Source organism: Saccopteryx leptura, chromosome 5, assembly GCF_036850995.1.
Source record: "Saccopteryx leptura isolate mSacLep1 chromosome 5, mSacLep1_pri_phased_curated, whole genome shotgun sequence".
NCBI lineage: Eukaryota > Metazoa > Chordata > Mammalia > Chiroptera > Emballonuridae > Saccopteryx > Saccopteryx leptura.
This window is the reverse complement of record NC_089507.1, coordinates 202541179-202560699: the sequence shown is the minus strand read 5'-3', so window position 1 is coordinate 202560699 and position 19521 is coordinate 202541179. Positions and strand designations below refer to the sequence as shown.

Here is a 19521-nt window from a genome sequence, read left to right as displayed (position 1 = left end):
GTTTCCTTTCATCTTTTTGAGGTCTTTCAACTTCTTATAAACTTCTTTCCACTCATATATTTCTCTTAGGTGATATTTTTAGTGTTTTGAAAACTTTAGGTTTCTAGATTGACTTTAACCTTTAACTCATTAACCTTCTTTATTGTCACAAAATTCCATCAGCAAGGTAGCACAAGCTGTGGTCTTAGGAAGGAAACAACCAGAGAATTGAGGGGTATGCTCAGAACCACAGAACTGGGCCCCCTACCTTGCTCAGAGCTCAGCTCTGGCAGGCAGACCACTGTGGGCCAGCTTACACACAGATCAGTGTTTAGATCTTCTGTGGTTTCTCAAGCTCCATTTAACATGGCGTAAGTTATATGGACACCTTGGCACGCTGGTGCAACTTGGTTTTCTCATGGTTTGCCTTCTCTCACTACCTAAGGGACATTTTTCAGGACCTTTTCAGAGAGGCCTTCCCTGACCACCAACCTAACCAGCCCCTCTTATCTGTCCCTTAGCCAGGACTCTCCCTACTTGAGATTATCTTCATCTGTATTGATTTAGGTGATTGTTGTCTGTCTTGTCCATTAGAGCACACACATCATGAGAGAAGGAAGTTTGATTCATCACCTCTGTGTCTCCATGGCCCATAACCATGCTTTGCACACAGTTGGCACTCAAATGTTTGTTGAATGAATGACTGTTTGGATCTTTACATCATTGCTTGAGCTCAGGAACCAGTTTAGCCCAAACAGTACTTTGTGCACTTATTTCTGAATAATTTACACTGTCTTTCAGATATGCTGACATGCTTTTCTGAGATTTTCACAAAAGAAATCCTCGTGTGTGTGTGTGTGTGTGTGTGTTTTCATTCTTTCTGAATCCTGGTCTTATTTTTTTTAATGTCCCTTTGTCTCCCCAGCAACTATTTTCCAGCACCATTTCCCTGCGGCCATCGATTCCTTTCAGGATGCTGTGAAGTGCTTGTCAGAGTTTGCCTGCAACGCCGCTTTTCCTGACACCAGCATGGAAGCCATCCGGCTCATCCGCTTCTGTGCGAAATACGTCTCGGAGAGGCCTCGGGTACATTTCTCCTCTCTCACTCGTGTGGGCGCTGAGGGAAAGGAGCGTGGGTCAAAACCCTCGCTTCTGACAGCTTCCCACCTACACTTCTAGAAATGTGTGTTTGCCCTAAACTAGGTGTTTATTTCAAAATGCTGCCATAGTGGGGGTTACACCTTTTCTGTATTTTGTATATATGAAATTACTTTCTTCAACTGAACTTTTATATGGTATCCTACAAATTGTTTTATAGAAGATAATAGTATTTTAGCTTTGAATTCTGGCAAAGCTGAAGAATCTAGACCTTTCTATTTAAAAGAAAACAAACATCCCTTTTAAGAAGTAATACCATGCTATTGTGATGTGGCTGAGAAATCACACTGAAAAATCACCTTTTATTTTCTCCTGGAAATGTTTGGGGTTTTTCTGTTATATGTCACCTATCTAAAGAGGCCTGCTTGGCTTAAATGACAGTCTCAAAATGTTGAAATTGGGTGGAAACAAGCCCAACCAAACTATGTTGGTCTGTATAGATTTCTTAAGCATTCTTTACAGAACTGTAAACCCCTAAGAGAATATGTTTGGTCCCCACAACAGCCCGTTAAGATGTGATGATAAGGAGAGCCACTGTTGCCTAAGCACTTCCTACATGCCAGCCACCATTCTAGGTATTTTCTGTGAGTTAATTTATTTAATCCCCACAGCCGACCTATGAGATGGGTAATTATATCTCCACTGTGCAGGAGTTAACTGAAGCACAGAGTTAGATAACCAGAGTTGATAAACAAATTCCATTACGACAGACAGTTCCACTTCAAGAGTAGTTACAGAGCAGAGGGCTTAAAATCCTAGAGCTAGGGCTTCATATCCGGACTGTGGAAAGACAGCCAGCTTTTAGCTGCATGACCTTGGGCAGCTTACTTAACCTCTTAGTGCCTCAGCTGACTCATCTGTAAAATGAGACCATTATATCTACCAGCCTCTTGGAATTGTGAGAATCATTAATTCACGTAGAATACCCTCACAGTTCCCGGCCCGTAGCAAGCACTCAGTAATAGTAGCTGCTGCTGCTATTATTTTAGGCAGTAACATTCCTAAAAGACCAAAGGTATTAAGTCATCCCTCACTAAATAGATAATTTTAAGAGAGTACAGGACATGTGTGGGGCCTTCCTCTGTGTAGTTCCCTTTCAGTTCCTTTTGCTTGCATAGTCTGCATCTGAGAAATGACTTTTATTGTAGGTACTGCAAGAATACACAAGCGATGACATGAATGTGGCTCCTGGTGACAGAGTCTGGGTCCGAGGCTGGTTCCCCATCCTATTTGAGCTTTCCTGCATCATCAATAGGTGCAAGCTAGATGTGCGGACAAGGTAACCATGTCCCACAGTGGCGCCCTTCCCGTCACTGAATGCGCCTCAGTCACCTGCTCACCTGACCCCCTGCTCTCCCACTCTCTTCTCTGCTGTTATTCCTCCTCCCCATTCCCTCTTCTGCGCCTGGCTTTGTTTCCTCCAGAGGACTCACAGTAATGTTTGAGATCATGAAGAGCTACGGCCACACCTTCGAAAAGCACTGGTGGCAGGACCTGTTCAGAATCGTGTTCAGGATCTTTGACAATATGAAACTCCCGGAGCAACAGTCAGAGGTGGGTGATGATTAAAGCACTGCCCTGGACCAGGTGGCAGGCAAACCTCTCTGGCCTTTGTCTGCCTCTGGGGTGGGAGGTCTTCGTCTACACAGAAGTCTTAAATACTGAGCCATTGAGGTGTGTTTTAAAAATGGAAACACCTGGCACTCTTCTACCAGTATCAGCTGGTATAAGAAACTCTTCTTGCCTGGGGACAAGTGAGAGGAGATTAATCACCATGCTCTTCCCACATGGCCCTCAGGCGTCATACCTGCCAAGTCAGCAGGGCACCTGACTCGTCCACTTACCTGTCTGGTTTGTATCAACTTCTGAACGTCAATAAAAAGTGGAACAGCTCTGGTTCCTTCAAAAACATAATAGAAGGGTTTTTAGTGAAGTTGTAGTCAGATAATATCAGCAAATATTAGGCCTGTTTTATTTAAGGGATATAGGATGCTTCTAGTTGTCTTTGATCATTTCTTTAGGGTTCACTCCTGGATACAGTAGTCTTACTGGGTCAGTGGATATGAACATTTATAAGGCTGTTGATACATACTTTCAGATTGCTTTCCAGAACAGTTTGCCAGTGGTATATAGGAGAGAGTGGCTTTTAAACATTTTCTTTTTACTGTTTTTCCAGAAATCTGAGTGGATGACAACAACTTGCAATCATGCACTTTATGCTATTTGTGACGTATTTACCCAGTTTTATGAAGCTTTAAATGAAGTTCTTCTTTCTGATGTATTTGCACAGTTACAGTGGTGTGTAAAACAAGGTACTCTATTTCTCCAGGCATCATTTATCTTGACATCTTGCTTCCTGAGAGATTAAAATTTTCCATATATTAAAAGCCGGGTTGAGGTGGTGCAGTGAATAGAGCGTTGGACGGGGACATGGAGGACCCAGGTTCAAGACAGCTTGAGCGCGGGTTCATCTGGTTTGATCAAGGCTCACCAGCTTGAGCCCAAGGTTGCTGGCTCGAGCAAGAGGTCACTCGATCTGCTGTAGCCCCTCCAGTAAGGCACATATGAGAAAGCAATCAATGAACAACTAAGATGCTGCAACGAAGAATTGATGCTTCTCATCTCTCTCCCCTCCTGTCTGTCTGTTCCTATCTGTCCCTCTCTCTGATTCTCTCTGTCTCTGTCACACAAAAAAATAAAAATAAATAAAAAGTAAAAGCAGGGTTGTAATGCCAAGGAGTACAATGTATCATTTAATTGGTGAAACTGTATTTTAAAAATTTAATTAGAACATAAAAACAATCTTCCAACCAAGTCGATTTATAAAATATTTCTATAAGGTGGGAAGTAGTTATTTTTATATTTTAAAAGATGTATCTTTTGTATATTTTACTATTCTTTCTACTTTTGTATATCTTTGAAATTTTCTATAATGTTTTTTAAATGTACTGTGGGAGTCAAAATCAGAAGCTTCATCAATGGACATTTTTTGTTCAAGTACTTAGGTGTTTAGTGTGTATCAGGAAATAGAGCACATTAGACCTGGATGCCATAAATAGTTTTGGCTTATTAGGACAAGTCTTAATTTAGTTAAGTTTTTCAAAAAGTGACTCAGTTTTAAAATAAATGATAAAACAGTTGATAATGATATGGAAAAAATCGGAAAAGTATGATTTGAGTGAATTTTTAGAACCACTATTCTGATATTTTCCTTCTAACCATTTCTCATACCAGAAGCCAGTTAATTATTAGGTAGCAAAATGCTGACCTTCATCCAATCCCTAGCAGTAAAGCTATGATAAATAATTTCTCCTCTTTACATCTCACTTGACAAATTTTTAATACTATTTGCAGCAATGTTTCATTAATTATCCTACAAACCCACCAGTGGCATAGTTTCCACCTCATACTATGAAGCATCAGCGATCTGGTTGGATATTGTTTTATTTTGATAGATACTGTTTTATTTTGCAGACAATGAGCAATTGGCTCGATCAGGTACAAATTGCTTAGAAAACTTAGTGATATCCAATGGAGAGAAATTCAGTCCTGATGTCTGGGATAAGACATGCAATTGTATGATGGATATTTTTAAAACAACCATCCCACATGTGTAAGTATTAATGTGATTATTGTTACTTGTTTCTGTGTTCAGGGGTGTCTTAAAGCTCGGGGTTGCCTGTCACAGTAATCATTTTCCTTCTCTTGCTTTTTCTCAAGTTTGCTGACATGGAGGCCTGTAGGAATGGAGGAAGATTCATCAGAAAAACATTTGGTAAGATTCTTTTTTTATTTTTGGTTCTCTGATCTCATTGTATAGTAAAAACATTAAGCAGCCTAGAGAGTTTGTGCTTTAATGATGGGAAGTGAGTAAAAAAAGTTATAAGATCTAAAAACTGCCTGACCTGTGGTGGTGCAATGGATAAAGCGTTGACCTGGAACGTTGAGGTCGTCAGTTCGAAACCCTGAGCTTGCCTGGTCAAGGCACAGATGGGAGTTGATGCTTCTTGCTCCTCCCCCTTCTCTCTCTCTGTCTCTCTCCCCCCTCTCTAAAATGAATTTTTTAAAAAATATCTAAAAAAGGCCTGACCTGTGGTGGCGCAGTGGATAAAGTGTCGACCTGGAAACACTGAGGTCACCGATTCAAAACCCTGGGCTTGCCTGGTCAAGGCACATATGGGAGTTGATGCTTCCTGCTCCTCCTTTCTGTGTCTGTCTGTCTCTCTCCCTCTCCTCTATAAAATGAATAAATAAATAAAAAATATATATATCTAAAAAAAAAATTTAAAAACTATGTATGCTCATTAACATATTTTCAAAAGTACAGAAAAATATTAGGAAAATAAGTTAAACTCAATAAAAACCACAAAATATTTCTAGTTTTTTCTTTATGTGACTGACCGACACACACGTAACCCACATGTTTGAAATTTGGGCTCACTTGGCACATAATGTATTACTTAAGTTTGTGAGCATTTTTCCATATTTTTTGTAAAGTTTATTGTATTGATTTGAGAGAGAGAGAAGGGGAAAGATAGGAACTTCGATCTGCTCCTGTCTGTGCCTTGACCGGGAATCAAACCTGCAACCTCTGCGCTTTGGGATAATGCTCTAACCAACTGAGCTATCCGGCCATGGCATCCATATTCTTAAATATTCTCTGGAAACAGCCTTTTCAGTAGGTGCACATTACTGTAATTTATCTAGCGAATTCTCCCTTGTTGAACAGGTCAGTTCTGGTACTTCACTGTTACAAATACTTATCCTTATTCATTATCCTCCTAAATAAAGTGCTTTCCTCTCTCCACCAATGAAATAGTAGTTGTTTAATGTGTGAAGACACATAAAGCTCTAATTCAGGCCTCACTTTAAAAGTACTTTGGTTTATGGTCCTGGCCGATTGGCTCAGCGGTAGAGCGTCGGCCTGGTGTGCGGGGGACCCAGGTTCGATTCCCGGCCAGGGCACATAGGAGAAGCGCCCATTTGCTTCTCCACCCCCCCCCTCCTTCCTTTCTGTCTCTCTCTTCCCCTCCCGCAGCGGAGGCTTCATTGGAGCAAAGATGGCCCGGGCACTGGGGATGGCTCCTTGGCCTCTGCCCCAGGTGCTAGAGTGGCTCTGGTCGCGGCAGAGCGACGCCCCGGAGGAGCAGAGCATTGCCCCCTGGTGGGCAGAGCGTCTGCCCCTGGTGGGCGTGCCGGGTGGATCCCAGTCCGGCGCATGTGGGAGTCTGTCTGACTGTCTCTCCCCGTTTCCAGCTTCAGAAAAATACAAAAAAAAAACAAAAAACTTTGGTTTATAAGGGTGTTTGTGATATTAACTTCTATTCCCAAACAGCGAAAATGGCATTAGATTTCAAAAGGCATTTGGGATGTAACAACTTAACAATGAAGCTCATTATTTAAACATTTTCTGGAAGGGGGGGTGTTTTTTTATTTTATAACTTTATTTTTTTTTTAATTTTTTTTTTTTTTTAGATTTTAATCCATTTTAGAGAGAGAAAGAGAAAGGGGGAGGAACAGGAAGCATTAACTCCCATATATGCCTTGACCAGGCAGGTGCTGGGTTTTGAACCAGCCTATTATTTTTTTAAATTACAGTGACAGTTAATATTATATTGGTTTCAGGTATATATACAGTGGTTAGACATTTATGTGATTTACAAAGTGATTCACCCCATAAGTCTAGTACCCTTCGACACCATACATAGCTATTGAACTCTGTCTTCTGCTGTTAACTTAAAGAAAGCTGACTATTGCACTAGGGTATTTTTTTACTTGACCTCATTAAAAAAATTGGTCACGCTCATTGTTAAATCATATGTGAAGAAATGTCCTCTAACTTGGAATAAGAAAATGTGAATTTTAAAGAAGGGAAGAAATAATTGAAACTTGTAATCTCTCCTACGCGGCCTCTCAGAAGTGCCTCATTGGGCGTGCAATGTAATTGTACTGCAAGCTAAACACACTTACATTCAAGTTGGGCCCCAGTGTTAAAACAGGCACCGTCTGCCCAGGTACTGAATTGTAGATGAAGAGAAGTGAACATAGTATTTCTCTCTGGTTTACTTTTAGGATGTGGATATGGACCGCCAGTCTTTAAGCAGCATAGATAAAAATGCCTCTGAGAGGCAGAGCCAACTCTCGAACCCCACTGATGAGAGCTGGAAAGGTCGACCTTATGCAAGTAAGGCCACTTTTTTTATTGTTTTCATTTATTTTAAATAGTTAACACATTTACATGATTCAGATGCTCAGAAGTCATAAAAGAGTAAACATGATAAGCCTTTCTTCCACACGTGCCTCAGTCTGTTAGTTCCTTCCCTTTCTGGTCATTGTCACCAGTTTCTTAGGGACCTTTCCAGAGACATTTGTTCATGTGCAAGAAATGCACATGTATGTATATATCCACTTACAAATACACACACACATGAATCCTCCTTTTTATGCAAATTGTAGAATGTATGAGTTATTACTTTTTCACTTAATATATCTTAGAGTTCCTTTAAAATCAGTTCCTAAAGAGCTTTCACATCCTTTTATACTGTTGTATAGTATTCAGGGCTGTAGATGTACTGTTATTTGCTTAATTGGGTCCCTAATAATGGACATTTATATTATTCCCACTTTTTTTTCTGTTTTTGTTACAGTCAATACTGTGTGCATCACCTAACACATGTGTCATTTGTGAATTTATCTGTACAATAAATTCCTAGTAATGGGGTTGCCATTTTGACAGATAATTTCAGATTACTGCTGAGTAAGGCTATTCCTGTTTACATGATCTTTGGGAACTCCTAAGTGGTGTTTGGTATATTTGGAGTCACTTTAATTTGCAGCTTTCATTGCAAGTGATACTGAGCCATTTTTAATGTATTTAAGAACCAGTTCTGTTTTCTATAAACTATTCATTATTTCCGCTCATTTTGTATTGATTGTTCTCTGTTTTTATTGGTTTGAAGGAGCTTTTTTTGTGTTAGAGATCCCTTTTCTAGCTATTAGTTTCAAATTACCCTACCAATTCTGTGTTGAAATGTTGCTAACGGTGTTTTTACTATCATTAAAATAAATAGGTTTACCAGTTGCTGTGAGCCAGGCCCTGTTCAGTGTGCTTCATGTGTGTGACCTCATGTCATCCTTGCACTAGCCCTCTGAGAATTTACTTAGACCAGTGGTACGATATGCAATATGTAGTAGAGTTGAGATTTAGGCGCACTTTGGTTCACTGAGAAATCAGAACCGTTCTGGTGCAAGTCTGCTCCTTTTAGAAGTTGTGTGCCCCATTGTTTGTCTTCATAACAGAAGACAGCCCTCCTCTCACATGCCGGGCTGTAGGTGTTAACATTGCCAGTAACTTCCGAAGCAGCACATTAGACAAAGGCATGCGTGTTTATCTTTTGAAGGCAGAAAATATAATCCCCCTTGAAGTCCATTAAAAGGGTGTCATGCTGGACACTGACGCTGTTCCTCAGTAACTGCCACACAGCCAGTTTCCCTCCCGTGTCCACGAGAGCTGAGCTCTGTTGCCTCATCAGCTCCAGATAAAGGGCTGGCCTGTGTGTGGGGAGCAAGTGTAGACCCCCTGTCAGTGCAGCAGTGTCTGTCCCAGTCTCCTAGCTCGGCCTCCCTTCTGGGCTTCAAGCTCAGGGAGCAGAGCAGCAGGCAGAACCTCTTACACTGCTCCTATTGTTTTCTTTCTTTGTTTTTATTTTTGGTCCAAGATGGCATAATCGAACTGGTATAAATTATATTATGCAATTGCACTGTTTTCTTGTTTAATTACAGTGAATTCTGTACGGAGATCTCATTATATACTTTCCTAGCCACTTTCATAAACAGGAAGATGACCCACCCTCCTTATTGCCATTACTAAACGCTTCATTTCATGTTTCCCATATTCTGATTCTGTAGCAATAAGTTGAATGAGAAATCTTTATTTCTGCTATAGTCAAATCACCCAACAGCTATGAAGTGCCACACGGGCTACCCCTGAGCCCAGGATTGAGAAGAAAAGATGGCTGCCAATAAGCAGAAACCACACCAGTAATTTGAACAGGAAAATTCTACATAAAAAATTGTTAACTAACCAAAGATGACTAACCACTAAAAGGGGTAGAAAAGACTCTTGAGGGATATAGAAGTAGAAAATGCAGAGAGCAGACCTGCCTCCCAGGCAGACAGAAAGTGATCCAGAACTAGGAACTTAAATGGGCCCCACTGAGATTCAGACCTCTTTAGAGAGTGGGGCCCCTGCAGGAACCTGGGGCCTCCTGGGTCTGGGGCGCGTTCCTGGGCTGCTCAGTAGGAGAGGTCCATCAGTTGAGGGGAAGGTACTGTATTTACACAGCTGACCCTCTTTCCCTCTTCAGGTCTTTGCTCAAATATCCCATTTTCAGAGACCTTTTTAGACCTCATTGTTTAAACTTGCATCCCCACCCTGATACCATTCCTACTTATGCCCACCCATACCTTGTGTCCTCATCATTGGACATACTCTATCATACACTTCACTGCCTTATATGCTGTCTGCCTCTGCCACGGGCAGGAAGTTTTGTCCAGCTTATTCATTATGAGGCCACAGCATCAAGAACCATGCCTGGCACATAGTAGGAGCCCAGTGAACATTTATTCAGTACTGGCTGAATCATTATTAGGGTTAATCTTCATCATCTAATATAGATCAGAAACTGTTTGCCAGCCTCCTCATCAAGTGTGTGGTCCAGTTGGAATTGATACAGACCATTGACAACATCGTGTTCTACCCGGCAACGAGCAAAAAGGAAGACGCAGAGCACATGGTTGCTGCCCAGGTAACAAGAGCAGACCCCGAGAAGGGCACCCTTGCCCGTGGGGGGTTGCACAGATGCAGTGGTGTGCTGGAGCCGGCTTATCTGGCTCTCAGGAGCCTGTCAAGCTTATCTCTTCCCAACGCCATGTTCAACATATTGGCAGCTTGAAACTGGCCAGGATGGAAGTTTTTACACCACAGCTATCAGCAAACACTAAAAATCAGGGTTTTTTATTTCTCTCCAGAGAGCCAATTTACCAGCATACCACTGCTCAGATGCCACCTCCCACCTTGAATGTTATTAATTATGGGGTCTATTTCTCATAATTGGTATGTAATTTAGCCATAAATAACTGAGAGGGAAATATATGTGGATAACAATACCAGTTTTTCCTTGAGAAAGTTCACTTTATTTATTAAGAGAGAGAGAGAAAGAGAGAAGAAGGGGGGGAGCATCAACTTGTTGCTCTACCTTGGTTGTGTACCAATTGATTTCTTCTCATATGTGCCTTGACTAGGGATCAAACTTGTGACCCCGGGCTCAAGCCGATAACCTCAATGCTCTGGGTCAATGCTCTTAACCACTGTACCTCCACCAGCCATGTGAGATAATTTAGTTCTTGTTTTGTATATTCCATCTTCTATATGCACGGCATTCTTTGAAATAGAGAATTGTGTCCAAAATAGGGATAGTTCCTTACACCATGATTATAAGCTTAAGTGCCTCAGGGGCTAGCAGATCCTATGAGTGCGTGTGGCAGACTGAGTGGGACTGTGACAGAAAGCTTCAGACCAGTCAGGGCCGAAGCCGCCTCCCAGCTCCAGTGGTGTGTTGCTGTAGGGGAGCCAAGTCATGCGGCCTTCCAGCTTTTCAAGAGAAACCGGGATCAAAATTTCACCTTATCGGCCCTGGCCGGTTGGCTCAGTGGTAGAGCGTCGGCCTGACGTGCGGAAGTCCCGGGTTCAATTCCCAGCCAGGGCACACAGGAGAAGCGCCCATCTGCTTCTCCACCCCTCCCCGTCTCCTTCCTTTCTCTCTCTCTCTCTCTCTTCCCCTCCCGCAGCCAAGGCTCCATTGGAGCAAAGATGGCCCGGGCGCTGGGGATGGCTCCATGGCCTCTGCCTCAGGTGCTAGACTGGCTCTGGTCATGACAGAGCAATGCCCCGGAGGGGCAGAGCACCGCCCCCTGGTGGGCGTGCCGGGTGGATCCCGGTCGGGCGCATGCGGGAGTCTGTCTGAGTGCCTCCCCGTTTCCAGCTTCAGAAGAATACAAAAAAAAATAAAATAAATAAAAAAAATTTTCACCTTATCAAAGAAAATAACCTGGCCCTGGCCGGTTGGCTCAGTGGTAGAGTGTCGGCCTGGCGTGCAGAAGTCCCGGGTTCGATTCCCAGCCAGGGCACACAGGAGAAGCGCCCATCTGCTTCTCCACCCCTCCCCCTCTCCTTCCTCTCTGTCTCTCTCTTCCCCTCCCGCAGCGAGGCTCCATTGGAGCAAAGATGGCCCGGGCGCTAGGGATGGCTCCTTGGCCTCTGCCCCAAGCGCTAGAGTGGCTCTTGTCGCGACAGAGCGACTCCCCAGAGGGGCAGAGCATCGCCCCCTGGTGGGCAGAGCATCACCCCCTGGTGGGCGTGCCGGTTGGATCCTGGTCGGGCGCATGCGGGAGTCTGTCTGACTGTCTCTCCCCATTTTCAGCTTCAGAAAAATACAAAAAAATAAAAAATAAAAAAATAACAACAACAAAAAAGAAAATAACCTTATTAAGTGCTATAATTACTGATAAACAAAAACACATCTGTGGGCTAGATCCAGAGCACAGACTGGCTTTCTTTCTTTTTTTTTAGTGTACAATTCAGTGGTTTTAGTATATGCACAGAGTTGTACAAATATTACCACCGTCTAATTCCAGAATATTTTTTGTCACTGCAAAAAGGGAAGTCCTAACCGTTAACATTCACTTCCCATTCCTTCCTGGCTCCAGCCCTCGGCAACCACTAATCAAGTCTGCTTGATGTCTCTGTATTTGCCTAATGGATTGTTCATATTAATGGGATCATGTAGTATGTGAGCGTTGGTGTATGGCTTCTTTAATGTAGCACAATATTTTCCAGTGTCATCCATGTTGTAGCCTATATCAGTACTTTATTATTTTTATATATGACTAAGTAATATTCCATAGTATGGTTATACCACATTTTGTTTATCCATTCATCAGTTGATGGACATTTGGGTTGTTTTCATTGTCTGGCTCTTATAAATAATTCTGCTATGAACATTAATATATAAGTTTTCATGTGGGCATATGTTTTTAATTCTCCTGATCTAGGAGTGAAACTGCTGGGTCATATGGTAACTCTAAGCTTACCTTTTTTAAGAAATAACAGACTGTTTCCAAAGCAGCTGCAGTTTTTCATTCCCATCAGCATGTATGATGATTTCAATTTCTTCATATCCTTGCCAATGGTAGTTACTATCTTTTAAAAAAATTATTTTGGGCCTGACCAGGCGGTGGCGCAGTGGATAGAGCATCGGACTGGGATGCAGAGGACCCAGGTTCGAGACCCTGAGGTCACCAGCTTAAGCGCGGGCTCATCTGGTTTGAGCAAAAGCCCACCAGCTTGAACCCAAGGTCGCTGGCTCCAGCAAGGGGTTACTTGGTCTGCTAAAGGCCCGCGGTCAGGGCACATATGAGAAAGCAATCAATGAACAACTAAGGTGTTGCAACGCGCAATGAAAAACTAATGATTGATGCTTCTCATCTCTCTCCGTTCCTGTCTGTCTGTCCCTGTCTATCCCTCTCTCTGACTCACTCTCTGTCTCTGTAAAAAATAAATTAATTAATTAAAAAATTTTTTTAAAAATTATTTTGGTCATCCCAGGGAGTGTGAAGTGGTATCACTGTGTTTTGTTTTGTTTTTCATTTTTCTAAAAACTGATGATACTGAATATCTTTGGTGCTTTTAACCATTTCTCTGTCTTTGGAGAAAGGTCTATTCAAATCCTTTGCCTACTTTTAAATTGGATTATTTATCTTTTTATCATTGAATTATAAGAAGTTTTTATATATTCTGGGTACGACGCCCTTCCAGACATATGCTTGCAACTCTTTTCTCCCATTCTCTGCGTTGTCTTTTCAGTTTCTTGATTTTAATAAAAAAGTCCAAGTTACTATTTTTCTTCAGACACTTGTACTTTTAGTGTTATCTCTAATAAAGCATTGCCTAATTCAAGGTCGCAAAGATTAGACCTGTGTTTCTCTTAAGAGTTTTATAGCTCTTGCATTTAGGTTTTTGATTCATTTTTGAGTTAACTTTTCTATGTGATGGGAGATAGGGGGTTTACCTTTATTCTTTTGCACCTGGATATCCAGTTGGCCCAGCACCATTTGTTAAAAAGACTGTTTTCCCCCCAGGTGTTGTTCTGGCATCCGTGTTAAAAATAATTGACCATAAAACAAGCATCTGTTTCTGGACTCTCAGTTCTGTTCCATGGATCTGTGAGTCTTATCTTTATGCCAGTTACCACACTATGTTGATTGCTGCAGCTTTTTACGAAGTTTTGACATTGGGAAATATAAGTCTTCCAACTTTGTGCAACCTTTTTTTTTATTACTTTATTTGAGCCAAACTGATGGCATTGCTAGGAGGCAAGAACCCAAATGCTCCTCTTTTTTTCAAGAAATTTTGGCTGCTTTTTGTCTCTTGCTTTTCCATATGAATTTTAAGATATCTTGTTGATTTCTGCAAAGTCAGGATTTTGATAAGGATTATGTTGACTCTAAAGATCAATTTGGAGAGTATTGCAATCTCTGCCCCTTTTGTAACCGTTGGCTTTTTTTTTTTAATATTTTATTTTATTGATTTTTAGAGAGATAGGAAGAGTTCTGTTCCATGGATCTGTGAGTCTTATCTTTATGCCAGTTACCACTGTTGATTGCTGCAGCTTTTTATGAAGTTTTTTTTTTTTTTTTTTTTTACAGAGGCAAAGATAGACAGGGACAGACAGACAGGAACAGAGAGAGATGAGAAGCATCAATCATCAGTTTCTCGTTGCGCGTTGCGACTTCTTAGTTGTTCATTGATTGCTTTCTCACATGTGCCTTGACCGTGGGCCTTCAGCAGACCGAGTAACCTCCTGCTGGAGCCAGCGACCTTGGGTCCAAGCTGGTGAGCTCTTTGCTCAAGCCAGATGAGCCCGCACTCAAGCTGGCGACCTCAGGGACTCGAACCTGGGTCCTTCCGCATCCCAGTCCGACGCTCTATCCACTGCACCACCACCTGGTCAGGCTTTTTTATGAAGTTTTGACATTGGGAAATATAAGTCTTCCAACTTTGTGCTACCTTTTTTTTTTATGACTTTATTTGAGAGAGAGAGACAGGACTATTGATCTATTCCCATATGTGCCCTGACCAGGGATCAAACCAGCAACCTCTGTGCTTTGGGACAATGCTCTAACCAACCAAACTATCCAGCTAGGGCTTGTAACCTCTGGCTTATAAGGAGGTTGTGGTCCATTCCTAGAAGGCTCAAGAAATATAAAATCCGTGATTACATCTCATATGTTAGGCAACATATTCAATAAAAATATCTAACATTTCATACATTTTTTTAAGAATTTTATTTATTAAAAAAAAATTTTATTTATGATTTATATTTATTGTGTTTACATAGATTCAAGTGTGCCACCAAATATATCTCCCCCCACCCATGTTCCCCTCGGTCCCCCTTCATACATGTTTTTATGAGTTTTTTTTTCCACATTGAAAACAGTTGTTGAACTTAAGTTCATTGATCACCTGATGAAGGTGAAGGTTCCAGTTGGGTGTTGCCTAATAATTTTTATCTTTCAAGAGTATTTTTAAGACCTACACCTACATCTGATAATACTGTATCACATGTATTACAGTTTGATTTTTGTCATTTTCCAATTTCTTTATAGCCTGACCAGGTGGTGGCGCAGTGGTTAGAGTTAGACTGGGACACAGAGGACCCAGGTTTGAAACCTCGAGGTCGCAGTCTTGAGCATGGGCTCATCCGACTTGAGCCTGGGATCATAGACATGACCCCATGGTCACTGGCTTGAGCCCAAAGGTCACTGTCTTAAAGTCCAAAGTCGCTGGCTTTAGCTCAAGGTCACTGGCTGGAGCAAGGGATCACTCACTCTGCTGTAGTCCCCCGGTCAAGGCACAAATGAGAATGCATTCAATGAACAACTAAGGAGACTAAGGAGTCGCAATGAAGAATTGATGCTTCTCATCTCTCTCCCTATCTGTCCCTATCTGTCTCTCTCTCTCTATCACCAAAAATAAGAAAAGAAAAAAAAGAAAAAGAGGACAGTGCAATCCTCTAGTTAAGTAATTGGAGAAATACACTCTTCTGTTCGTGCCGTGAAAGCAAACTAACAAAACTGAAACTTGGGCCGCAAAGCCCATCATCAGCAGAGCTCAGTATCTTCTCTCACCAGCCAAAGAACAGAGTCTAAATGGAAAATAGTTCAGAGTGTTGAGGACTGTAGTCTATCTTCCACAGAGGATGACTTTTGGAGAGTTCTGACTGCCTTTATCTAATAGTACAATGTCCAGAACCACTGTCTTCTTTACTTAGCTCTCTATCCTCCTCTCTCTACTCTCTCTAGCAAGACACGCTGGATGCAGACATCCACATAGAGACGGAGGACCGGGGCATGTATAAGTGTATGTCTTCCCAGCACCTCTTCAAGCTGTTGGACTGCTTGCAGGAGTCCCATTCATTCTCAAAAGCCTTCAACTCCAATTACGAACAGCGCACTGTCCTGTGGCGAGCAGGTAAGGAAGGACACACAGCAGACAAGACAGATGGCCAGAGGGGGTCATTATCCTAAAACCTTAAAGCCTTTGAGAGATTCCTGATACTGTAAACATAGCTGGAATAACTTACCCAGTATTTTCATGCTTGGGGGAGAAAGAGAGAAAATGCTGGATAGATTTTATCCCTGTACCAGGAATATTGCCTGGCAAATGAGAGATTCTCCGCAAGGTTTTGATGGAAAAACATTGAAAGTTAGAGAATTGAATTGACATATAGCAAGTCAAAATTTTTACATTAGATTAAAATTATATAAATATGATATAGTAAGCGTGGTAGTCTAGAAGAAACAGAAAGCATTCATACACAAATCTTGGAGTGATGGTGGAAGGCTCATCTTTTGACATTGCACAAAAGTGAAGAATTATACTTCATGTAATATTTGTATTGTTACCGTTACTTTACTTTTATCCCCAAATGCCTCCTTTAAGCCACAGTGTCTTTGCCTATGATAAGGCATTGCCTATGAGAGTGGTTTACACATTTTTGTGGTTGATTGGTACTGTGTTGTTTATAAAAATATGTTCTTATGTGTGCTTTGTGGAAAAAAAAAATCTTGCAACATGCTGAATTCTTAAGAGCTATTATCCTTGAGAAGCTGAAACATGGCTTCCACGGCCAGTGAGCGGGGGTCAGGGGAGAGGAGTCCAGGGAGGGAGGGGTGAAGTGTGTCTGCAGGAGGGTGAGCTGTCCTGTCCTGGCGGCCCTTGCCTGGGATCACAGACGGGCCTTATTAAGAATGTGAGCCATGTTACTATTTTTTTAAGTAATAGATTAGGTTCACAGGTGATCTTTCAGCATTAACCTACAAATGCGCACAATTTCGGTGACTATCTGATCTCTAGGTTTTAAGGGCAAGTCTAAACCCAATCTTCTAAAACAAGAAACCAGCAGCCTGGCCTGTTGTCTGAGGATCCTATTTCGGATGTACGTTGATGAGAATCGCAGGGATTCCTGGGAAGAAATACAGCAGCGACTTTTAAAGTAAGAAAATTGGTTTCCTATTAAATTTCTTTTGTGTTTTTTTTTTTGTTGTTGTTGTTTTCATTGATTTTAGAGAGAAGCATTCATTTGTTGTTCCACTTAGTTGTGTGCTTGTTGGTTGCTTCTCTTATGTGCCCTGACTGGGGATCAAACTTGCAACCTTGACATATTTAGATGATGCCCTAACCAACTGAGCTATTTGGCCAGGGCAAAAAATGAAGGGTTTTTTTTGTTTGTTTTTTTGACAGAGACAGAGAGTTCCAGTCTGATGCTCTATTCACTGCGCCACCGCCTGGTCAGGCCAAAAAATTAGGTTTTAAAAAACAGTTTTCCACCTGACCAGGCGGTGGCGCAGTAGATAGAACACCCAGGTTTGAGACCCCGAGGTCTCCAGCTTGAGCGCAGGCTCATCTGGCTTGAGCAAAAAGCTTACCAGCTTGGACCCAAGGTCGCTGGCTCAAGCAAGGGGTTACTTAGTCTGCTGAAGGCCCGCGGTCAAGGCACATATGAGAAAGCAATCAATGAACAACTAAGGTGTCGCAACGAAAAACTGATGATTGATAATTCTCATCTCTCTCCATTCCTGTCTGTCCCTGTCTATCCCTCTGAGTCTCTCTCTCTCAGTCTCAATAAAAATAATAATAATAATAATTTTCCTCCTGACCAGTGGTGGCACAGTGGATAAAGTGTTGACCTGGAACACTGAGGTCACCTGTTCAAAACCCTGGGCTTGCCCAGTTAAGGAACATACAAGAAGCAAATATGAGTTGATGCTTCCTGCTGTCCCCCTTTCTCTTTCTCCTTGCTCTAAAATCAATAAAATCTTAATAATTAATTTTCCTTGATGTGGAAATCAGTAAGTTTTACTGCAAAAAAGCAAGATATAAAACTGCTTACTATTTTCAGCATTATTTTTTTAAGTCATAGACAAAAGAGTTAGAAGGAAATATGCCAAAATACTGTCATGTGTCCCTTAGGATAATGGAATTACGGGTATTTTCCTCCTTTATACTTTTTGTTTTGTTTTGTTTTTTGTATTTTTCTGAAGTGAAGAGCAGGGAGGCAGAGAGACAGACACGCATGCGCCTGACCAGCATCCACCCAGCATGCCCACTAGGGGGTGATGCTCCGCCCATCTGGGCCGTTGTCATTGCAACTGGAGCCATTCTAGCACCTGAGGCGGAGGCCATGGAGCCATCCTCAGCACCCGGGCCAACTTTGCTCCAATGGAGCAAAGAGAGGGGGAAGGGTGGAAAAGTAGAAGGACGCTTCTCCTGTGTGCCCTGGCTGGGAATTGAACCCGGGACTTCCACATGCCCAGCCGACGCTCTCCTGCTGAGCCAACCAGCCAGGGCTCCTCCTTTATACTTTCATGCACTTTTCAGCTATCTTACAATGAGAATATATGACTAACAAGTCATAAACTTTAAAAATTTAAAGAATTAAAAGAACACCAGTAGCTCATTTCAACTTAAACCCAAAAGAGAATTACCTACGTAGTCTTATAAAGTTGCTCTAAAGGAGATATATAAATGTTAAGTTTTTAACATAACATGTTTAAAAAATTAGCAATTGCAGCCCAACCTGTGGTGGTGCTGGGGATGGAGCATTAACCTGCAACACTGAGGTTGCCAGTTCAAAACCTGGGCTTGCCTGGTCAAGGCACATGTGGGAGTTGATGCTTCCTGCTCCTCCGCCTCTCTCTCTCTCTCTCTCCTCTTTAAAATGAATAAAATTTTCTAAAAATAATTAGCAGTTGCATGTGATAGAAGAAGAGAAAGGCAGTTACAATTAACTGGGTAATAAGTGCTTGTGCTTTTTGTGCTCCAGACACTGATTGAGCTCAGGCTGTGTGCCAGGTCTGAGCTCAGCCAACATTCCACATACTTAGTTCATTTAATCTTCACAACAGCCCCTTGAGTTTGGTACAGTTATTTATTTATCCCCATTTTACAGATGAGGAAACTGAGAGGCTCAGCGATATGCTCAAAATGGCACAGCCAGAACAGGTGCTCAGTAAAGACTCATTGCAAGAATAGAGTGTTCTCTACTGTAGTTGAGTGTGAGCTGTTAATCTGTGTGTATGTGCCCCCTCTCTGATTCTAGCGTGTGCAGTGGAGCTCTGGCCTATTTCATCACGGTGAACTCTGAAAGCCATCGGGAGGCTTGGACAAGCCTTCTGCTGTTACTTCTAACAAAAACCCTCAAAATAAGTGATGAAAAGGTATAAACAAGGAAACTCTGTTGTCTCCACTAGAACATGGGTTTGGGTTGGCTTTTTACTCAGAGTTTGAGGTAACCGTTTTCTCAATTCTTCCAAGGATGGGTCACATGACTAGCACCGTTCTAGACGCATTGGAGAGTTCATTACAAACAAGGGATGCCTTAGGTTACTGGGGTTTTTTCTCTCAAAGAACCCGTTGAGAAAGGCTGAAGTTGAACTCATCATGCATGTCGCTGTTAAACAGCTATGGTGATTTTCAGTGTGGCTGTGTTGGGGAAAAGGGTTGAGATTGGGCAACACTGGTTTAGCACTGGGAACTTGCTTTACTAAAAATAAGTTGACTGGTAGCAAGGCTATCCCCAGATAATTTGTGTTTGGAATTAAATATAAGGAAAAGAAGTTTTAATTGGCAAAATTTTTGCACTAACTTTCTAATAGCAAAAAAACAAAAACAAAGTACCAATATTGCAAGAAGTTCCAAGGTGAGATAAATACTTATGAAAAACTAGTGCCAAAAAATAGTTCTATGTCTAATTTTCTCTCTCC

General features: G+C 41.9%; 1 protein-coding gene across 1 annotated transcript in view; it reads left to right on the top strand.

Annotated features, from left to right (window-relative positions):
- ARFGEF2 (ADP ribosylation factor guanine nucleotide exchange factor 2) overlaps positions 1–19521 on the top strand; it is a 92762-nt gene that overhangs the window by 69361 nt on the left and 3880 nt on the right. The window contains exons 28-38 of the mRNA XM_066387555.1: positions 905–1065; positions 2286–2416; positions 2562–2691; positions 3314–3449; positions 4612–4750; positions 4858–4912; positions 7210–7321; positions 9814–9944; positions 15559–15727; positions 16613–16751; positions 18858–18975. Coding sequence (XP_066243652.1) covers positions 905–1065; positions 2286–2416; positions 2562–2691; positions 3314–3449; positions 4612–4750; positions 4858–4912; positions 7210–7321; positions 9814–9944; positions 15559–15727; positions 16613–16751; positions 18858–18975 — 1421 coding nt within the window. The remainder of the gene's footprint in view (positions 1–904; positions 1066–2285; positions 2417–2561; positions 2692–3313; positions 3450–4611; positions 4751–4857; positions 4913–7209; positions 7322–9813; positions 9945–15558; positions 15728–16612; positions 16752–18857; positions 18976–19521) is intronic.